Source organism: Mustela nigripes, chromosome 4, assembly GCF_022355385.1.
Source record: "Mustela nigripes isolate SB6536 chromosome 4, MUSNIG.SB6536, whole genome shotgun sequence".
In the NCBI taxonomy this organism is placed as follows: Eukaryota; Metazoa; Chordata; class Mammalia; order Carnivora; family Mustelidae; genus Mustela; species Mustela nigripes.
The window spans coordinates 186,378,056-186,395,506 of record NC_081560.1 but is presented as its reverse complement, the minus strand read 5'-3'; the positions used below and the strand labels follow the sequence as shown (position 1 = coordinate 186,395,506).

The following is a 17,451-nucleotide window of genomic DNA, read 5'->3' as shown; positions in this document are numbered from 1 at the left end:
GTTTCCCTTGGGGTCCCCGTGTCCTTGCTGGCTGTCCACGGAGAGCCATCCTCAGCCTCTAGAACACACTAGCACTCATTGGCGCATGGCTACTTTTCCATCTTGAGAACCAACAACAGCGAGTCAGAGCTCCATGAAACCTCTAATCCCTCCTGCCACGTCACCCTGTGCATCTCTCTGTCTCTCCTGCCCATCCAGAAAATCAAGATGATCTCTCTATTTAAAGGTCAGCTGATTAGCGACCTTAATTCCATCTGCAAGCTTCCTTCTCTTCTACCTTGTGACTTAACATTGTCACATGCATAAATGCTGGGGGATCAAAATACTGCCTCCTACAAACATTTATTTTTAATTAATGAAGGAAAAGTCCCTGGCAAAGGAACCATTTGAAATGAAGTGAAGGACCATTCATCATCTCTTTTTAAAATAAATAATAATTGATCTTGGCCATAAATGACTCACTAGTTCTATGAGCTTCTCATATTCTTAGAAACCTCTGGCTTCTTGAACTCTTAACCCAAATTCCAAATCTTTTGACAAAAATTTCTTCTATCCTTTCTTAAAGAATGAGCTTCTTTCTTCCTGATTTCAAATGTTGTGTGTGTCCTCCCACATGGACATGGGTTTCCTCCCTGGGTGCCTGGCCTTTGCCACATGGGGCGGAGTCTCATCTACCCTGCCACTCTGGGTGGGCTTGTCACTTGCTTTGGACAACGGACAAGAGCAAGTGTGGTCCAAACAGAAGGTTGGAAAGATCATTAGTCATAGGACTTGACCTTTCTTCATGCTCTTTGCACCCCTGAGACCACCACACTCTGTTGGCCCACAGAAAATGAGAGCCAACTCCATGTAGAGATGTCCATCCCTGAAACCAACCAACTTGCCAATCACCAGAAATTTGAATTCAGTCACATGAGGCCATCCTGACCCAGCTTCACTGTCAGCTGACTGCAGAGACCCATCAAGCCAGCCCAGACCCAATGAACAGTCCACTGACTCACAGAATCGTGAGGAATAAGGTTTCTTGTCTCTTGTTTGAAACAGCTAAGTTTTGGAGTTTATTTCACAGAAAAGGCTAATTGAATATAATTTAAGAAAAATTTGAAATTGCAAAACATTTTAATAAGGAAAACAAAAGTAACCTACAGTCCCATCAACCAGAAGTGACCAATTGTGAATATTTTGGAGTATTTTCTATCAATGTTTATATTTAGTTGCATGGCTATAGAGAGGGAAATTAAATGATGATAGAAACACACAGAATTGAATTTAAATGAGTTAAAACAAATAAGATACAACACCAAGACAAATTTTAAAAAGAGAAAGAAACCCACAGAATTCATACAATAAGGATCTTAAATCTTGCTTTCTCCCCCCATCCCTACTAACTAGCATTACTTTGCATCCTTGGTTCTTTCTGGAAAATAGGATGTTCGTTGACTTGGAAACGTCTTTCGAACACGGCAATTTCACTCATAGCCAGTCATGTGTGCAGGTTCCTTCATCAACCTGTGTACCCATGAGTCCAGAGGCATAAATAGTCAGCCTCGTTGGGCTAAGATGAAGTAAGCCCAACTGCCCATCAGATGTTGTTCAAATTTATCTGAATGAATGACTAGGGCTTGTGCTTCGATTGGTCATGTGAGTCACTGGGGACAGAATGCAGTTCTTGTGAAATGGACTCTTTCCAGGGCTACAGAGCCAGCCTGGGTGGACAGGAAGAGCTGTTGGCTGAAGCCCTTCATGGATGTTTATTTCTGTTTCAGCTTCACCCCAAGCCTCACTCACTGAGGAGACACTGGCCTGGACCAGCAGCCTCCTGCACAGGACTCATCCTGAGGGAAGAGATAGCCCTCTGGCTGCAGGTCTACTAGGAGGGCCTGGTTTATTATCAAAGAGGATGGGCCATTCTGAGCATGCAGGCTGCCCCATTTTTACATTTGTGCACCTCTCAGTCCTAGGAAGAGGGGTCTTGACCTACTCAGGCCACCGCTGGGCTCACTCAAGGACCATGGTTCAAAAGACACACACAAATTAGTAGGAAGTCCAATCTTTTGAAAGGCTCCAAATCAAAACATGTAGGAACTTGCACCCCATTATTTGGAATCCCCATTTTTATTCATCCCACCTCAGCTGTTCTCTGCCCTCACATCATGCACCTGTTACTCTATCTTCCCAACCCCTTAGCTCTACCCTACTCTTCACCTTTCCTATGTAAATGTTCTCTAATGCCATCACCCTGGACTTCAAGAGAAGTCCTCACCTCTCTTGCTGGCCTTTCTCTGGTGTCTCCTCTGCCCGTCCTCTCTTCCTGGATCACAAAGCCGAGGAGTCAGCCCAGCAGAAGTAAACTGTCCCCAGGAGGCCGGAGAAACGAGGGCCATCCATACAGGGCTTTTCTTCCTTGGGCCAACAGGGGAGGTATGAGAAGACTCCCATGACAATATCTTTTTCAGCTTGAACTGACAAGTACCATCTTTGCTAAAATTCCCAGGGGACATTTGCAAACAAGGTGGCCTGACTGGGGTCCCATGTCACCAGGCTGTGGGAGCCCAGTGCAGGTTATCTGGCCCTTGTGGTGGTCCCTTGTATGCAGCTTTGGGAAGATGGGGCTTAGGGCTGTGCCTAGCTGGGGAGGGAGACAAGGGAGGCCAAGGATGTCTGCACCCATCACACATGTGACAGTCCCGTGGATCACCTGGAAGTAAAGGGCTGAGTCCTACGCATTCATGGGCACAAGAGCCAGTTGAGAATGCAGTGGAGACCCAGATAAATGTAATAAAGCACAGCATCATCCTCACCTCCAGGCTGGTGTGACTGGAAGGAATGAAGCCTGGCGACATGAGAAGCACATCCGTTCCAGTCTCCTCAGTCTTCCTTGTAGCCCTGCTTCTGCCAGCACGCAGCCTCTAGGATTCCTATTCTCCTTCTGCAGCCCCCTCCACACACAGATGCTCAGGAAGTGTTCACCACTGAAGTTGCCGATGTCAGTCCGCTGATGTAATCATTTTGCGGAAGTCAACAAAAGCCTAAATGATGGACATTTTCCTTTAAGTGCTGGTGGTTATAATATTCACCCAGCAGTGGATTCTCAATCTTGCATCCATCCTAATGGCAACCTTTAATTTACATAGACCTCTCTGTCCAAGCTGACCCAGATAGCATCTCTGGGATCATTCTCCTCTTGGTGTGTGCATCTGGACCATGAGGTCAATTTGGAGAATTTCTGAACCCAGAGATGGGGTCAGGAGGGCTAGCGTTTGCATCTCATGAAACCTCCACAAAGAGAAGATTACTGGTCTTGGCAAGGACTGAAAATGTGAGCGTGGGAATGCTGTTTTCTGTGCTTCTGGCAATATGGTGGCCAGCGGGGAAGAGATGGACTTCTCAGGAAGAGATCCACACTGTCTATGCTTGGAGCCAACCCTGGCAGCTCCCTCTGGCCGCTGAGTCCTGCTTCTCTCTGTGCCTCCAGTCCTGCAGCACATGAGGACTTTGAGATGGGAAACATTTCTAATCCCCGAGACTTCTCTGAATTTCAAGCCAAACGGATTTTCTCTGTGTGTTACAGCCATTTAAATAGGTTCACGTGGTCCAAAGAGTTTAATTGTTCATGTAAACTGTGTATCAAGTCCTTCCAGGAAAGTAGGTTTTAGGTTTTTAAGAATATTGACTGACTGGTTCATTTATTCATTCATTCATTCATTCATTCATTCACTCAGTGAATCAAACATTGAACAAGGACTAAGCACCAGGCCCAACATCTTCTTGGGATATAGAGAAGAAAGGATACTGCCCTATGCTTGAGGGATCTTGATCTTCGTGTCAGTGACACCCAAAAAACAAATGGTCTCACAAAGGTGGTAAGGAGTTGCAACTGGGGGAGAAGATGCCATGCGAGCCAGGCAAGAGACTCGAATCCTGCAGAAGAAACAGGACACAAGCCCAGCCGATGACATTTATGAGAATGTTCGTTGATGGTTTACTCACAATAGTTAAAAACTGGAAACGTCTCGCACTCCCATCAAATAGGATGGATTCGATAATTTCGATAATTTGATAATTTGATAATTTCTTTCATCAAGGGAATAGTGTGCAGCACTAGAAGCTAGTCTACTGTTTCCTGCAGCAACACGTGTGAATCTCAGGGACATAGAGATGAATGAAAGCAGTCGACGCACAGACCACTGACTGGGAACCTGTTTGTGTCCATGTGGTGGGAGTCAGCAGAATCCTTACCCGGGGGCAGGGTCTTGATTCAAAAGGGGCTCGGGTGATGGGGTGCTGCAGTATTTTAGATCTTGATCAGGGCGGCAGGACTTAAGTGAAAGTTTACATAAATGAAACTCATGAAATAGTATACTTAATATTCACACACTGTGTGTAACTCAGTAAACATTTTTAAGTAAAAAAAAAACCCAACTAACAAATACACAAACAATGTTACCACTTAATGTCCCAGGATACGTAAAGGACCCCCAAGCTTGCAGGAATTATAAACAGATGCACTGGGGAAAAGAGTTTTGTTCTCAGATATTCTAATTCCAGCAGGGAGAGGAGTAGGAAGAGCCCTGAACTGGACAGAGACAAAGTGGAACCTGACCTTGAACTCAGCATGGTGACCCCAGTCAGTGCCTCCCTGGGCCTCCCTTCCTGCAGTCTTAAATTGATGCTAGTCACACTCAGTAACACCTGAGACAGTGTCATAATAGAGTGCACACGAAAGTGGAAAATACTGTTTGAAGAAAATCTGTGAGTTTCCTACAGTGATGCCAACTTTTTAAGCACGAGAACCTACCTCAAATTGTTTCTGATGAGGGTTTTTGTTTTTACGTATGAACATTTTCAAGCATATAGAAAAGCAGAGAGAAAAGCTTAATAACCAGCCTAATATATCCATCAATCCATGTAACAATTGTAACATTTTGTTATATTTACTGTATTATTTCCCCGAGTTAGTCCTTGTTTAAAAAACCATCTTATTATAGAAAGTGTGAAATACTAACAAAACAGAGAGAGAGAGAGAGAGAGAGCGCGCACACACGTGAATGGTGTGAGCAGCTCCCATGCACCCGACACCCAGCCTCAAGAATTATGAAGTCATGGAAATCTCATTTCTGTCATAGCCTCACTTGTTTCTGCACATCCCACCCCAGAATTATGTAGAAACAAATCTCAAATACTGACACCGTTTCCTGCCCAGTGTAGGAGTATTTTTTGCTTAAAGAAAGGACTCTTCAAAATACAACCATGAGACCAATATCATCCCTTCAAAAATTAACAGTGACTTCTTAATATCAAATATCAAGTCATGTTCACATTTCCCCATTTCCCTTATAAAAGATTTTTACAGATTGTTCAAATCAGGAGCCACACAAAGGTCACGGACCCCATCCAGAACTTTTCAGTGCATAGAGCTAGAAAATAAGTTTTTAAAATGAAATGTGTAATAAGTTTGCAAGAATACATTTTACTTAATCCCGTCAATCTGAAATCTCAGAATAACAGCTCTAGCCCTCTCGTCCATAATATGATCCTTAAAAGCCCTTTGTTTTTCCTTTAGTGTCTTCTTTTTGTTCTTAGCATATGTCTAAGGATGTACAGTCAAATGAACGTTTTGAAGTCACGTGGGATAGTTTCTATCTTTGTGGCAGAGCCATAAATCAATATATAGCTATATTTGTTTCATTTTGCTTTTTACTTTAAGGGACTGATTTTTAAAAATATTTTAATTTGTCTTATAAATGTGTAAATGTTTTCATGGTTTCAAAAGCAAATGTACAAACCGAGGTGTATTTGGAGAAATCTAACCTACTTCTCCCTGCCCTGCCATGATCCTTTCCTCCCCTTACAAGGAATGATTTTTAAAAATTATGGTTTATCCTTTTGTTTAAAGGATAAACACACACACACGTATTTTCATATCATATCTTCTTGGATAAATGGTAGCATGCTATCCACACTTTTCTCCTAGCTTTTGAGGCTGCTTTATATTGTCAAAAATGTTTACATTAAATAGATCCACTTTGGGAATTTATTAAGAAACTATACAAGGACAAAAAAAACTGCAATGCATTTCACTGCACTTTTAAAGAAACAAATTTAAATAAATGTGTTCATCCTGATGCGCTGACATATAATTGAAAATGTCAGTCCACGTCTCCATCCAGCCTACAATAAATACTTGGTTCAAATCTCGACAATCAGAGACCGCAGGAAGAGACCTACTATTTTTCCATTCTTTTCCTTTTATTTATTTAGATGTCTCTTTTTAAAAAAATAAAAGCTTAAATTTTGGAACAATTTCAGACTTACAGAAAAGTTGCAGAGATATTACAGAAAGTTCTCACATACTCCTGACCCAGTTTTCCCCACTGTAAACATTGAAAATAACATCCTACATTTGTCAAAACCAGGAAACCGACCCTGGTACATGACTATTAACTAAACTCCAGACTTTATTCAGATTTCACTAGATTTTCCACTAATGCCCTTTTCCTGTTCCAGAATCTGATCCAGGATACCACGTTGCATTTAATATCTTTCCCTTTTAATTGACCTAAAAAAAAAAAAATATCAATGCTAAAGAGCACTCCCATTTTATAGGTGATAAGGGACAGAAACCAAATGGCTTCCTGGCAGGGGGATGATTGCAGGATTTAAAACTAAATGCAGACACTTTCATCAGGCAGACATGGTGGGAGTCCTTGACTGGGTTCTTTTAGTAGGTAGAAGGTTTTGGATAATTTAGCGTCACCGGGCCTTTGTTTTTTCATACGTGAAATGGGAAGCTAACTAAAATATGCCTCCCAGCGTAATAGAGAAGCTTATAGGTTGTGTAGGGGAGGTGTCTGGACCACAGGAAGCGGCGAACGGCGATCACTGTTACCTCGCATCGTTGTTGGCAGACCTAGACCCGGCCCTGGGGGGCCAGATGCGGGTCATCGGCTACCCAGACGGTCTTTCTGTTATGAAACAGATACGTAGTGTTGGCCCCCGCTTACGGTGGGCGTGAAACTCGGGTGAAAGCGACGCGAAGCCGGGCGCGTGTTCGGAGGGACCGCGCGGCTCCACTGTTCGTGGCTCCTCCGTCAGTTGCTGGTTTCTGTGCGGACAAGGCTGTGTGCCCGCACGCGGGGGCAGCGCCCTGCCGGTATTTTCCCGGAGAACAAGCCTCTAGTAAATACACACACATGTATTTTTACGTCTGAAAGGACTGTTGACACTTTTTAAAGTGCTGGCAAAGTTTTTTTGTTTGTCTGTTTTGTTTGTTTTGGGTGTGTGTGTGTGTGTGTGTGTGTGTGTGTGTGACGGGAGAAAAAAGCTCCCACGTGACAAACTGCCGTGGCCTTGATTTGCAGGGTGTGCACACGTGTGCGCCTGTGCATGCGGCTGTCCTCCTGCGTGGGGTACAGGAGACTTCTGTGTCACTCTCCAAATTAGAACTCCAAAGTAGGTCGGTAGGAGAGTGGCAAAATAGGTCAGTTGCCACAAATCTAAGCAGAAGGGGGGTGTTTTCAGCTCGAGAGAGATTTTACATGTAGACCCTTGGTCTAAACCCTGTTCTCTTAAGACCTAAAGGACCATTCTTTGGAGTGGGGGGGATGGTAGAGTGACACGGATACTCTCTTGTGTCATTGTTGACTGCCTGCATTTTCCCTCTCTGGGACAGCCCCCTCTGGGGTGGAGACCACAGTTGCCAGGCATGGAGACCGAGCAGGCAGTTTTTTTTTTTGTTGTTGTTGTTTGTTTGTTTGTTTGGATTTTTTTTTAAGATTTAATTTATTTATTTGACAGACAGAAATCACAAGTAGGCAGAGAGGCAGGCAGAGAGAGGAGGAAGCAGACTCCCTGCTGAACAGAGAGACCAATGCGGGGCTCGATCCCAGGACCCTGGGATCATGACCTGAGCCGAAGGCAGAGGCTTTAACCCACTGAACCACCCAGGAGCCCCTCAAGTGGGCAGTTTTAGGCCTGATGTCATGAGGATGCCCAACACGGGACTGGGGACAGTGTTCTATGGGGGTATGAACCAGTGGGGTGGTTTCCTGCCTCCATGGAGAGGTGGACACGCAGCTGGTTTTGAAATAGCGAAACCCCACTATGGGTAAGGCTTCTGGTGTTCCAGTGCAATGCAGTTGGATATGGAGTCTTGTTGCAAATCTCCCCCACCAGCGCGCTGCTGGAAATGTGCCTAACAGGATTAGGCCGGAGCGGTGGCTTTTACCCTACTTTAATGGTCCCCTCTCCAGTGATACATTGCTTCCTCACCACTGTGGGTCATTTTTCCATATGGCACTCAAGACTGTCTGCATCCGCCCCCCAGAGAGACAGCATTTTCCTGATGGTGCAGGATTCTGATTTCCCAGTACTAGATTTCGTAAGGTTTCTTGGCGCTCTACCAGGTAGAAGGGGCTCCTTAATAGATTATAATTTTTTTAAAAAATCAAAGTTGATTTTGTGACCAGGACTCTTCCACGTGACTTTCTGAGTTATTACCAACACACATTTCTGGTTTCAGATTGTTCTGACTCATGTTCTTATTTATTTTTTCCATTGTTGGCAATATCTCCGAGGAACCACAATCTTCATCCATTGTCTGATTACCGGAATAAAACACAGTCTGAGGTTGTTTGGAGTTTTAAAAGAGTTTGGTTTTGTTTCTATTAAATTAAAAAAATAGTACCAGAAGTCACAGAGTTGGTCAAAAATGGAAGATTTTAGAAAACAAAACTTGTCCTGGTACAGATTGTTAGCACTGTGGAAATCAGTCCTAACTTGATTTGCACTGGTAATGGGCCTTAACAGGAGTAATTACAGAGGTTATTGGGGGAGTGGTCTGGGAGAGAAATGAAATATTGCCTACTTATCTTCTTGGACCTCAGCAATACATATGCTCACATGGAATCACTATCCTTGAGCCCATATTGGAAGGCTGTGTGGAGAGAAAAAGTTTTAAAGACCCAAGTGGGAATAGGAACACATTGGTTCGTTTATCCCCGGAACCAGAAATTGCTGTCCCTTCTTTTTGCCAGGCTCTGGGCTAGTCACGGGCATATCAGATATAATAGGTCAAGGGACCCAGCTTCCAAGGGGCTCCCTGTAGAGTTAGGCAGGCAGGCTCACACACCGATCCTCGGAGTACAAAGCGGTAACCCCCCATACCAGCCCTGGAGGCACAGAACTGTGCAAGTGAACAGAAGTCTCCAGTTTGTCTGGCGTCGTAGAAAAAGCCATGGGGAGGAAATGGTGTCCCTCTGGGCTTTGGAGGCAGGTCAGAAAGGAGGAGAAGGGCATTCGATGCTAAGAGAAGCATGGAAAAATGGCAAAGCATTGGACACTTTGCAAATGTCCAGCGGTCCCATGTGGCTAAAGGATGGGGTTGTACATGCGGGGGGAGAGGAGGTGAGAGATGAGATTGGGGACGTTGGTTTTGGTCGGTTCCAAATGGCCTTGTGGATCCCATGAAGGAGAATCCGTGTATCACGAAAGGCCATGAGGATTTAGCGAAGATTTGGCAGGTTTTCATTTTCAAAGTGCTGTTGCAATAGCAGTAGCTGGAATGGGAGCCACACAAGGTCCAAGGGCCTGTGACTGTCACCGAGGGGAGGCGTCATGGTGGCCCAGGCCTGCCGCTGGAGCAGTGGGGGAGGAGGCAGAGTCAGGAGCCATTCCTGAGGCCGAGGAGATGGGATTTATGAATTGCAAGCACAGGGTCAAGGGAGAGAGAGGAAGGGGTCGCCAGGGAGGAAATGACATGGGGGAGCTTTGGAGTCAGACGACCTGAGCTCACCTCATGGAGGAAATGACATGGGGGAGCTTTGGAGTCAGACGACCTGAGCTCACCTCATGGAAGTCTGTGACCAAGTCACTCCTCAGACCCTCCATCTCCTTCAAAAGAGGGAATGGACAGGATTCGCAGGGTTGATGAGATCGCAGAGGCCTGGGGCGCAGCGGGCAGATTCAGGACGAGGCTGTCCGTTAATGGTAACTTGAGGCAGGCTCCGATCCACACTCTGCATCACAGGGGAGCGGGGTCGGGAGAACAGGGGCGGTCGTCGGTTCCTCACCTCCAGCAGGGCACAGAGGGGCTCTGGGGGTGAGTGCTCAACTTCTTATGTTCCAGCTCAGTCTAGGACAAAGAAAGCTGAAACTCCTTGGGGAATGTTGCCTAAGACTATGCCGGGAAAGGAACGCTGTGGGTATTTCTACCCAGGGAGATGGGGGGCGGGAAGCCCCTTCCCACGGATAGGTGTTGGGAGGCTTAGGGCAGCCAGGGCTCTGCTGGGCCAGGATGTGGTGGTGATGACAACAAGGGTCAAATGTTTGGTCCCTGCTACAAAACCAAATCTCCATCACATTCTAGACCAGATCTCGGCGCGGGACCCCCAGGCCCTAGAAATCTGAGTTGGCTTTTCTGCCTGAGTCCTGTGAGGGGAGAAAGAGGAGAAAGGAGACCTGCCTAAAAGTGTCCCTCAAAGAAGCCGAGACCCTGAGATCCAGGGAGCGGGCTGAGGTACGTGCCGCGAAGGAGGACTGCGTGTGTTGCCAGCGAGGCCGGGCCGTGATGGGATGGAGGGCCGGGCGCTCCCAGGTCAGAGCAGCCCACCTGCCCAGAACCACCCAGAACTGTTCCTCACGCCCGAAGGAGAAAGTAGTCAGGCCCCCAAGAGGAGTTAAGAGTTTCAGCTGCAGAGAGAGACCCCACTGCCCGTAAAGCCGAGGCAATAAAGCAGCCTCTCCTCCCCGTGGCCCCGTGCAGACCCTTCTGGGAGCTCTCCAGCCACATTTTGCCTCTACAGTTTAAGAGAAATCAGGAAACTGGAGAGGGTCCAAAGGAAAGCAAAAAACATGATTAAAGAGAGCAAGAATAGGACCCAGGAGACGAGTTAAAGAAATTGGGGTTGATTTGCCTAAGACAGTAAAGACGAAATGGGGCCCGCATTCAAGTACATAGAGAGGGCGCAGAGTCTGGTGACTTCGTAATGTCACGAGTGCAGAAGACGACGCAAACGGCCCAATTCGCCGCCAGAGAGATCAGGTGAAGAAGGAGTTTCAAAAACATACGCACCTCTTGGAGTGGCCTTCCCTGGGGTTATTGCCAAATAGGGTTGGCCGCTCTGCGGGAGGAGAGCTGCTCGGGACCAGGCCAGTACATAGGGAGGGCCTGCCTCCCCCCCAGAGGTCCCGCCCATCCTAGCTCTCCCGGCTGCTGGGAGCCCGCGCCTCTTTTTGGAGCAGGACCCCAAGGAGGGAGCGGCTGGCCTTGCCAGATGGGAGCATCTTTGCTTCTGGTGGGTCCCTCCGTCCAAGGACAAGCATGGCCTTTAATCACATTTTTGCTTTGATGTGTTCAAGATACAGTCCACAGCAAATGCCTGTGGGTTCTTTGGCAGCTGGTGAAAAATGTATCACCGTGTCCGGAAGTGGCAGTTTAGATCAGATCGCTGCGTGACTGGCTCGCTGGAGGAGTGAAAAGACTCACAGAAAGCGCGTGCAAGTCCATGTCCCTAGACGGTTTGCTTGCACTGTGCTATCCAGGACCGTACGTTCAGTCCCATGTTCAACCATAGTCATAGGAGGAACTGGGTCAAGATGTAGAACCAAGCTTGAGGGCTGGCCTCCTCCTTCTGCCCCCTAACACGACACAAAAGATGGTAACTTGCAGATAGGATAGTGGTCCAATTTGTTCAGAAACCGTGATGCTTGTGACAGTGAATGGAGGATACTGCTGATAATTAGGCTGGTACGTAGCTGAGGCCTGTGGCCATCTACCTATAAGTTTTTTGTTTTTTTTTTTTAAGATTTTATTTGTTGAGGGACGCCTGGGTGGCTCAGTTGGTTAAGCAGCTGCCTTCGGCTCAGGTCATGATCCCAGCGTCCTGGGATCGAGTCCCACATCGGGCTCCTTGCTCCGCAGGGAGCCTGCTTCTCCCTCTGACTCTTCCTTCCACTCTGTCTGCCTGTGCTCGCTCTCACTCACTCTCTCTCTGACAAATAAATAAATAAAATCTTTAAAAAAAAAAAAAAAAAGATTTTATTTGTTGATAGAGCGAGAGCAGGGGAGGGACAGAGGGAGAGGGAGAGAGAAACTTCAGCAAACTTTGTGCCTAGTACAGAGCTGGACATGGGGCTTGATCCACGACTCTGAGATCATGGCTTGAGCCGAAACCAAGAGTCAGATGCCCAACCGACTGAGCCACCAGGTGCCCCCCCCTCCATTTATAACTTATATTCGGAGTTCACACAAGAAGGCAGGTGGCCTTGATATTAGACTCCTTGGAAACTTTCCGGTGGAAATAGGATGTTTGCTTTGTTAAGTGCATTAGTTATCTAATACTGTGTAAAAATTACCCCACAGATCAGTGGCTCAAAACAATAAATATCATTTCATGCAGTTTCTGTGGGTGAGGAATTAGGGAGCAGCCTTGCTGGGTGGGTTGGCCATGGGGTCTCTTCCCGGGGCTGCCAAACCTTGACTGGGTGGGCAGCTCTGCTTCCAAGACGGCTCACTCCCATGGCTGATGGCAGCAGACCTCCACGTCCCACCTCCGCCCACCCCCATTAGACTGCTGGAGCGTCCTCACGGCAGCTGGTTTTCTTCAGAGTGAGTGACCTGAGTCACTCCTGCCTTTCGTGATTTAGTCTCAGAGCTCACTCACGGTGACTTTGGCCATATTTTATTCATTAGAATGAGCCTCCCAGCCCAGCCAACACGAAAAGAGAAGGAGATTAAGCTTTATTTCTTGAATGAAGGAGGATCTTCAAATATTTGGTCATTCTTGTAAGTTCATGTTTGTTTTTGAGATTCCCAGTTTGCCTTTTTCGGAGTACTGCCTGTTTATTCAGCCTGCCCCAAAAGACAGGCAAGTACAGCCAGTGGGGCTATCTCTGTGACTGGCATTCTGGCTGTGGGGTGGCTCTCTGTTCCTCCTGGGTATTGTCAGTCCCCTGGGACACTTAAGAATGAAAAAAAAAAAAAATGTAGTTTTAAATTTCAAAAAAAAAAAAAAAAAAAAAGAATGGGCTCTCTTGAGTAAGGAGTTCCCCATCACAGTAGGTATACAAAGAGATATGGGATGGTCAGTTGATAGGGAGCCACAGGTGAGTATAGATGGGGTTGGAGGGAGATGGTCTAAATGATCTTCATGTCCCTTCTGATCCGGAGCACCCATGAGCCCCTGATTCCCCCAAAGCATTCTTCTTCTTTGGGTGCCCTTGAAGTGAGTACTGAGAAACCTCATGAAGTGAAGCACGGATTCTGGAAGTGAGATCTGTGAAAAGAAAATGGAATCCATGTTATCAAGGACTGAGTGGGTCATGAGTTTCAAGCCCCCCAAGAGATGGAATTAAAAAGATTTCCATGAATCTTCATCATGGAGCAGGCGATTGTGTTTGTTGACTTTTACAGCGAGCCTTGCTTAGATAGAGAAAAGCTGTTCCATGAGCCTGTGTCTGAAGCTCCATCGAGGGTCAAGCTGCAGAGAGGCTGACCCATTCCAGAAGTCAGGAGCGGCTACCTGTAAAATCCCAACTTAGGAAAATCTGCCTCCATTTCTCATCGGCTTGTCCTCAAAGTGGCTTGATGGAAATGTGAGCTGGGCTGAGCAGTAAGTGCCCTGCTCATGAATGCCCAGGCTGTTCAGCAAAAATAGCCCACAGGAAACCGTATCGCAAAGGTCAATTCTTCTGGAAAGGAAGGGACAACAAGCCATCTATCTGAAATTTTAATGAGCAGATCCTGGCCTCTGACCCCATACCATGACCTAACAATCCAGTATTGAATGCCATGTTAGCTTCCATTTCCTGTGCACGAGGAGGCAGAGCTCCCGTCCAAAGGCCAACCATCTGCCGGATGGAAGATTGTCTCTGCCTGGCCGTCTGTTATGGTTGAGCATGAAGTCTTTATGGACAGACTGTCAGTCCTGACTCCTTGCTTCACAGAGATGGGGAGTTAAATGGTTGAGGCACCAGGACGGTGGCTAGGATTTTCTTTCCTGCCTTATTTTTTCCCTCCTGCATTGGCTGTTTTCTTTCAGTCAAAAACAAACCAAGGACAATCTTGAGGTACATTTAATCCTTTGGAAAGAGCCTTGCAGCTTTTAGGTTAAAAAGCAAACAAACAAACAAAAAAACTGGACTTCCATAGTCAAAAGTAACAGCTGAATATAGAAGAGCAAAAAGAAATGGATCATCAGATGAGAAAGTAGGGAAAGCCCCCAGCCCAGTGTATAGCACATATGAGGTCCATTATGAGTAAAAAATTTGCCTAGTCAGAGAGATTCAAGAGGCCAGCAGCTAGACTCATCTCCAAACTAGTCTGTCCCACTGAGTTCAAAGGAAACAATTTTTTAATTCCTCTGCACAGTGTTGCTGAATGTTCTGGGAACCAAAGTATAAGAACCACTTGAGTACTTGTTGAGACTTCCCAGACCTTCCTAATAATAATGTCCGGTGCAAATACCAGGGGATTTGAATTCTTAACAAATGGTTGGGAATCCCGTGGGTTGGGGGCGGGGCACTGTATTAGCTTATTTAATGGTCTCTGCCATCTGGGAGGTTTGTCTTTTACTTTCACTTAACAGATGCTGAACCTGAAGCTTAGAAGTCAAGAGTCAAAGACACAGGCTGCGTTTGCTAAGATCTGGTGTGGGCTCTGACCTGCTCCTCTGCCCTGTGGCCATGGGGAAGCCTCTTAACCTTTAGACACTGGTTTCCTCATCTGTATATTCAGGATTTTAAATGGAAATAATGCACTGGCTACATTACTTTAGTACAATACTGCGATCCTATGAAGTCCCATAGTAAATAATGTGGTAGGTAACTAGCAACGCAGTGATTATTAAGTAGGTTCAGTAACCAATCACCCTGTTCAACAGGCCTGATTTACCAGTTTGTCCTACAAGACAGGAAAGACTTTGAAAGCAAAGGCTCTTCTCTTTCGTTTGGTTTCCCAAGGCCCTCACACAGCGTTGCTAATTGTTGATTGAGGAAGGAATGAAGGAATGGAGAAAGGCCACGCAGAGGAGTGACGGGGTACACAGGGCCGGATTTAAACTGGGGCTCACACCCAGACCTTGTTTCCGGATGGAGTGTTGGGGTACTCTGGCCCAGAGAAGGTGGGGCCTTTGGCCAGTGCCTCTGGCTTTCAGGGCTTTTAGTTTTTAAATGCCCATACTTCTGTGAGAGGGTTGTCGTAGTTCTTGAGAAGTTTGCAAAACCCGGGGTGGGGTGGGGGGGCTAGAAAAGGCGCTTTCCTGGACGTAGCAGAAGCCGGTAATGGGAGTTTTCTCACACACTGGTTCACTGGCCCGCGGAATGCGGGCTGTGTCAGGACCTAGTGAGAAGTCACAGGGCAGAATTCCGTGTTTGGTGGGTGTTGGCCACCGTCTTTAATACACCCCGCTCCTTCAGTGACCGTAGCTGCGTCGCTGTCAATCCCCAGGGTCTTGGAGAGGGCGACAAGTCCTGTTATCAAAACGGACATCATGGCTCTGCCAGGCTCTCTGGCGGGAAGGGCGGAAGCCACCAAGAACTAGGACTCAACTAAGGCAAGGCCCCCGCGGAGTCTCCAGCCACAGGGAGGGGCGCCCGGGAACCTGCATTTCCAACAGACGCACTCAGATGCTTCTCATGACCGGGAAAGTACACCCTCTCCTGGGTCCCATGCCTCGCGTACACAGGGAAAGAAACGCGAGCCAACCTAGCAACGTACACCCCAAAGCAGCACATCAAACACGTCCTGCCCAGACGTCGTCGCGTGCCTGCGAGTCCAGGCTTCCCTCTGAGGCCCGAGGTGTCCTTGTGGCGGCGGAGGGCACAGGCCCGGGGACGCGCGCCCGGGCGCCCGACCGCCTTTCAGACCTGCTACCCGCGTTGCGCGGGCTCCCGGCGAGCCGGGGAGCGAGCAGCCGAGTCATCATTTCCAGCCCCAGCCTGGAAAGCTGGACCGTGCAGCCGCGTGTGCTCTTGGCAGCCGGACGCCCGGGGCCCCGCGGCCACATCATCCCGGGGCGGGGATGTATGCGCTCCGGGCGCCCGCGCCGCCACCGAGCCACGTCTGTGCCGCCGGGGCGCGCGGCCGGCGAGGCGCCCGACACCGAGCCGCCCCCCTCACCCCTACCCTCCTCACCCCACCACCCCCGGGAGTGGGCGAGCGCCGGCTCTGGGCGGGACCCTGGCGGGGGCCCCCCGAGCGGTCTCTAGGACCCGCGGGACGCCGCCGGCGGGCGGGGGTGCGGGGGAGACGATAATTTGTTCCGTGGTAATGAGAAGGGCGACTGCTGGCCGTGGATCCAGTTCACAGGCCTGCCCTCTCTCCCGAACGCTCTCCCTCGTCCCCGGGCCAGCTCGGACAGTTCGCTCCTGTACTGCAACGGTCAAGGCTGGCTCGTGCCAGCGCCGCGCGCGCGCGCGCACACGCACACACCGGGGGGAAACTTTTTCAAAAAAAAAATGAAAGCCTAGACTCGCTCCTCGGAGGCGCGGGCGCTGCGCGAGGGCTCCGGGGCTGAGTCCCCGCGGCAGGAAGTCCCCCGGGTCGCGCCGCCCGGCCCCCGCTCGGCGCCCGCGTGGGATGGTGCAGCGCTCGCCGCCCGGCCCCGAGAGCTGCTGCACCGAAGGCCGGCGACCATGGCAGCGCGTCCCCCGCCCGCGCCCCCCGCCCGCGCCCTCCTGCTCGCCCTGGCCGGGGCTCTGCTGTCGCCCCCCGCGGCCCGAGGTAAGTCGCCGAGCCCCGGCAGCTCCCCCGCCGGACCCTGGCCCTCCTCTCCCGCCCGCAGCCCGGGGCCGTCCGCGGGCTGGGGGTCGTCCCCCGGGGGCACCTCGCGCCGCAGGCACCTCGTCCCCCCCTCGTGCGGGGGGACGGCGAGCGGCGGGGCGGGGCGGCGCGCGGGGACGATCTGGGGGAGCCCCTCCTCCCTAAGGTGCTAATTCCCGGGGGGTGGTGGGGGGGAGGAGAGGAGGAAACGCTTGGCCCGGGGCCCGCAAGACGCCGGCGCGTAGCCCGGACGGCACAGCCTCGGGTCCCCTCCCCTCTCGGGTGTCCTTCTCCACGGTGTCCAAGCCTTGACAGTTACAAGTGTGCGTCGGGTCCTCTTCCTGACACCCTCCTTAGCGAATCCACTCCCCACTTCCCAGTCCTGGGGCAGCCCTGCAGGAAGTTTCCTTCCCACCGCGCCTCCCCCACGGACTTGAAGGAGACCCCGTAACCACACAGGTGAGCGGTCCGCTCCTGCACAGGTGCGCCTGCTGCGTTCCCCAGCGGTCTCCATTTTTTGAAAAAATGGACTCTTCACCTACTTCTTTAGTTTTCTTCCCCACTTTCTTTTTTTTTTTCTTCTTTCTATTCCGGATCGCTCCCTCGTTGTGTGTGGCGGCCAAGCTTGAGCAGAATTTTTCCGCCTCCCGCCACTTCGTCGTTTCTCGGCTATAAATAATCCTTAAATCAAC

General features: G+C 49.1%; 1 protein-coding gene across 3 annotated transcripts in view; it reads left to right on the top strand.

The window, feature by feature from the left end:
- The first annotated feature begins 16,193 nt into the window (after positions 1 to 16,193).
- Positions 16,194 to 17,451, top strand: part of ADAM12 (ADAM metallopeptidase domain 12) — a 335,028-nt gene continuing 333,770 nt past the window's right edge. Inside the window, exon 1 of one of the 3 annotated variants that reach the window (XM_059398802.1) lies at positions 16,194 to 16,720. In XM_059398802.1, the coding sequence (XP_059254785.1) occupies positions 16,633 to 16,720 (88 nt within the window). In that variant the 5' untranslated portion in view covers positions 16,194 to 16,632. The remainder of the gene's footprint in view (positions 16,721 to 17,451) is intronic. The other 2 variants (XM_059398803.1, XM_059398804.1) reach the window with 2 other exon arrangements.